At 44.2% G+C, this 4374-nt stretch overlaps 1 protein-coding gene across 1 annotated transcript; it reads right to left on the bottom strand.

Moving 5' to 3' along the window:
• Positions 1-1197: 1197 nt before the first annotated feature.
• LOC133921487 (uncharacterized membrane protein At4g09580-like) lies at positions 1198-3786 on the bottom strand. The gene is made up of 4 exons (XM_062366376.1): positions 3488-3786; positions 2082-2352; positions 1701-1871; positions 1198-1615 (listed from the first exon to the last, which is right to left on the bottom strand). Exons 1-4 carry the CDS (start codon positions 3646-3648, stop codon positions 1454-1456), a joined length of 765 nt encoding a protein of 254 aa, XP_062222360.1. The 5' UTR covers positions 3649-3786; the 3' UTR covers positions 1198-1453.
• Positions 3787-4374: the final 588 nt, after the last annotated feature.

Here is a 4374-nt window from a genome sequence, read left to right as displayed (position 1 = left end):
GTCCTAGAGAAAGACTGCCTCGCTGAGGCACCGACGTAGTAGAGGTTAGAAGTTGGGGTGGAAGATGGCCTAGATGGCTCGACGACGAAGGTCAGACGTAGTAGTGGGTGCGGTGGCTCGGTGAACATGGCGGATGGGCACATCAGGAGAGGAGCCGACGCTCGTGCTCAGTAGTTGCCAATAATTTTTGTCAGTAGTATTAGTAGTTTGTTCAGTAGTTGCCAATAATTTTTGTCAGTAGTTGTCAGTAGTTACCGGTAATATTAATAGTTTATTCTGTTATATTAGTAGTTTTTTTAGTAATTCTCAGAAGCTGATCACGCCTTCAATTGTCAATAATTGCATACAGAGTGGAGGCGGAGGGGGCGGGAACACGAGGCGGGCGCATGAGGGATCTGGGCGTGGGGGTGAGGGCACGTGGCAGGCGCGGTAGGCGTGAGCGCAGGGGCACGGGGCACCTGACGTGGCGTAGAATAGAATAGTACTAGCTTGTGTGTACATATAATATCTATCTATCTATCTCTCTATATATAATCCAGGTTCGTCGTGGCGGAATGGGCCGGTACGGCGGTGCATCTGATGCGTTCCATAGGCCAAAGTCCAGCGGGGATAAGTCCAAATCTGGCCACGGCTCCGCGTCCGTGTCCGCGAACTCCGTGCTAGCTGACATGTACAAACGTGTAAACCGTGGACCGTGATGCATGTTCCGATCGGCGACCTGTGTGGCTGTGTTTGTGCAACTGATAGCATAACTAGGCCGGCCGCACCACTCGAGCACAGACTAGTGGCTCTCGCCTCTCAGCCACCAAACCAAACCTTTTCTATATGTGCTACCTCCATTGTTAGGATAGGAACATGGATGCCTAGTCAGCTTTGCAGCGCCAACCACCATGGGTCCGTGGCACATGTGGTCCAGCATGAACATCATCAACTCCATTGCAAGGGTGAAGAGGGACCAACAAAGAGTAAGGGCACAAAGATGCACTACCTACCAAAAGCACTATTAACAACACAGAGAATGCCCATCTCCAGACAACTATGATCACAGAGAAATAAAGCATGAAACTGACAGGCGATTTGCATCAGGACTCGTCGAAACAGACATACCATGGCCACAAGTACGTATCAGATAGACTAAAACTGGAGAAAGATTTCACAGGTACACGACAACAAAGAAGATTTTTCATGCTTCATGAATCACTGAATTAGTCGTATTGAATCTGATAGTGTGCAAGATACAGTCAGATTTCCCTTTCATCTAAACCATGCTAAACAGAACAACTGAAAGCAGTTTGTTGTAACACCCATTAATATGGTGACCGTGAGATATACCTTTCATCTCAGCACAAGTTTTTCCACTGGCCACATGTTCCATTGATTCAAAGTCATGGAGCCACCAAATGCTGAATCTTGGTATGTACAAGAGAGGAGAGTTGGGGTGGCGTGTAAGTGATCAGTTAGCGCTAGCTGCCATGTCTGATGCTTTGCCTTGCGTCTCATTCTTACTCAACAATGTTGGTGTCACCGCAACAACCCCGATCAAGAATATCAGCGCTATCGACTTCGGATCATATAGGTCATTCATTGATCTCAAGTCGCTCAAAGCAATTCCAGCCTATAATTCAGAAGACATTAGCACATGAAGAATACACTTGGGGGCACTCGTACAGTAAGTGTGGTATATAAAGCAGGAAATGTACCCTGACAGTGACATAGGCAGCTGGGATGAGACCAATGGCTGTCGCCAAGAAGAAGATATGATAGGGCACATCCACAATCGGTGATGCCAGATTGATGAAAGTATTGGGCAATGCGGGAGTGATTCTCAGGAAAAGCATGTAATTCAGCAACTTCTCTCTTCTTTTTGCAACCTGAAAAGAAGTAAAGAACATTGGTTTGAGAATTTTGCATTCTAAGTTCCACGGTGACTAATATCAACATGAAACAACTGCAGACTTCTATAAGGACTCAAATCAAAGAATTAACAATGCCATCGTCAGCACATTGAGCATAAGGCACTGTAACATGTTTGAACATTACCGTAAGAGAATGTGAGCTAACAACGCAGGTTCTCACGTCACCTGCTTTTGGAAGAACCTGAGCTTGTCCGGCCACAATGAGAAGACCAGCGGTTTCCCAACCAGCTTGGATAGGAAGTAGCAGGAAGAAGCACCGGCAGTGGCAGCAAAGACCACCAGGGCCAGGCCACCGAGCTGCCCAAAGAGGGCCCCGGCAAGCAGGGACATGAATATGGTCCCAGGGATCATGAACGTCTGCATGAAAATGTAAACGGCGCAATAGCCTACCAGCACCTGCACGGTGTAGTCGCTAGTGTAGTCCTCCAGATGGTCACTGCAAGGTAGGGATCCAACAGTTAGAATCTATGAAATTGAAACATCCATCGTAACAAATGCTGAGTTGTAGATAATAACTTGATAAGAGAAAAGTTCGACTGTACATTTACTTGAACTTGCAAAAAAAAAAAAAACAACGTTTTACTGTACATTTACTGGTGACCTTATAAATATTTGCAACTCAGCATTAGTTAACTTATAAATATTTGCAACTCAGCATTAGTTAACTTACAAATGACAATAGGGAAGGAGATCTCACGTGTCTAGACCAGATTACAACGTGCCTTGTTAGCTAACAATGGACTAGTGATTACTGAACAAAACTGCACATATCACAAAACACGCTCTGAGCAGTAACCGGGTCAGTTCCAAAACGTACGACAGCTACAGCTGGTCAGAAAGGAAATACCGAAAAGAAAGGATTACATACTCCACCAACTCCGAAAACTACGGGATTAATTACATCTTTCAATGAATCATGGGGACCGCATGCAGCAAGGTGCGTAACCAGGATTTGGATAACCGTGTTACCAAGTTCATGTTCTACTTATATTGTATTGCCAAAATATTTTAAAATGAATATATCAGACATGACAAAGCACCTAAAAACAATGATTCTTTTGAAGTAATAAAAAAGGAAACCGTTCAAAAGAACCACCCAAATCCTATTCAGACTTCCTTTCAGAGAAAGGGACTTGGTAATATTCAATCACCTGAAATCCCCAAATAAGCAGGCATCAATAGAAACAGCCGTACAACACAGAAACGAGCAAATTTTGTTACCAGAGAATCAGAACAAAAAAAAAAAAAAAAAATAGCAGCAAAAACTAGAAAACCAAAATCTAAGAATACTCCTACACCCCCAATCCTAAAAATGCAACCCAACAAAAAGAACAGCTTGCAATAAGATTATCATCAAACATCAAAGACAAATCGGATCTTTATTCGACAGAACAGATCATCGAGAACTTTGACAAAGGAGGCTTGATTTATCAGAACAAGAGAAGTCGGATTTATGCCCTTGTTAAGCTCTATACAAAAACTACACAAAGAAAGATTTTTTTTACGTAAACATAAAATATTGACTTGGAACGCCATAGTAAACCAAGTAGAAACGGCGAAGATTGGATTACGTGAGGACTTGGAGCTCCTGGAGGTTGCGGGGAAGCTTGAGGAAGCTGTAGTCGGAGTTGGGCATGGAGACGTAGACGCCGACCATACCCGCGGCGAAAGCGGCGGCCACGCCGGCGAGCAGCACCGCCTCCCAGACAGGGAACCTGTCCTCCCTCGCCATCTGGTCCCCCTCCCTTCTTTCTCCTGCAAGCTCAGGGGTTGTGCAGTTGGGCGAGGCCGTGCACCGTGCGGTGGGCGAAGAGAAGAGAGGAGAGACGGGAGGACAACGGACTGACGGAGACCGTGGTGGCCTCTTATTTGACTTCGGCTTCTCTTTTCCTCTTTCCTGTCTGGTTGCTTTTAGGAAACGGAGAGATTTTTGGAAATTGGAATATTCCCGCCTCCTGTTTTTCTATTTCTAGATAAATGTTTCCCTGTTTTTGACAGAGTTTGGTATATTTCCAACGGTAGGGATTTTCAAAATGTGAATTTTGGTGTGTGTATGCTTTATCTCAGTTTTTTTTCTCTTTCTAGGAGTTAAGTTTTGTAGGAGTCTCACTCTCTCTTTCTGATTTTGAAGTCCACAGTTGGTGTTTTTTCCTCCTTTTCTTGTTGCGTTTAAGGTCCTGTTAGCACAGCTTCTGGTTCAGCTTCTTCACAGAAGAAAATAGAAGTCGTGACAAACGGTAAGGACAATTTATAAGTAGCAGCCACGATAATTTGAGAAGCATAAGCTACTTTCAACCACTCACGTACCCCAATAAGCTGTATTTTGTATAAGCAGAAATTGTACCAAACTGTGACTGCCCCTAGAGCCGGGTTTTTAGAAATGCTGTCTCTTGAGCCAAAATACTTTGTTGTGTGTCCATATTCTTATTTTTTTCCTATTAAATTACTCATCTTGAGA

Source organism: Phragmites australis, chromosome 6 (assembly GCF_958298935.1).
Source record: "Phragmites australis chromosome 6, lpPhrAust1.1, whole genome shotgun sequence".
NCBI lineage: Eukaryota > Viridiplantae > Streptophyta > Magnoliopsida > Poales > Poaceae > Phragmites > Phragmites australis.
The sequence above is the reverse complement of the archived record's forward strand: the minus strand, read 5'-3'. Positions and strand labels throughout refer to the sequence as shown.

What these genes read in the sequence shown, in the direction of transcription:
- LOC133921487 (XM_062366376.1), bottom strand. Translation starts at nt 3,648, where the DNA reads ATGGCGAGGGAGGACAGGTTCCCTGTCTGGGAGGCGGTGCTGCTCGCC. An exon ending in CAGGAGCTCCAAGTCCTCAC is followed by an intron (nt 2,353 to 3,487) that starts GTAATCCAATCT and finishes CCTACCTTGCAG; the next exon opens with TGACCATCTGGAGGACTACA. An exon ending in TCAGGTTCTTCCAAAAGCAG is followed by an intron (nt 1,872 to 2,081) that starts GTGACGTGAGAA and finishes ACTTCTTTTCAG; the next exon opens with GTTGCAAAAAGAAGAGAGAA.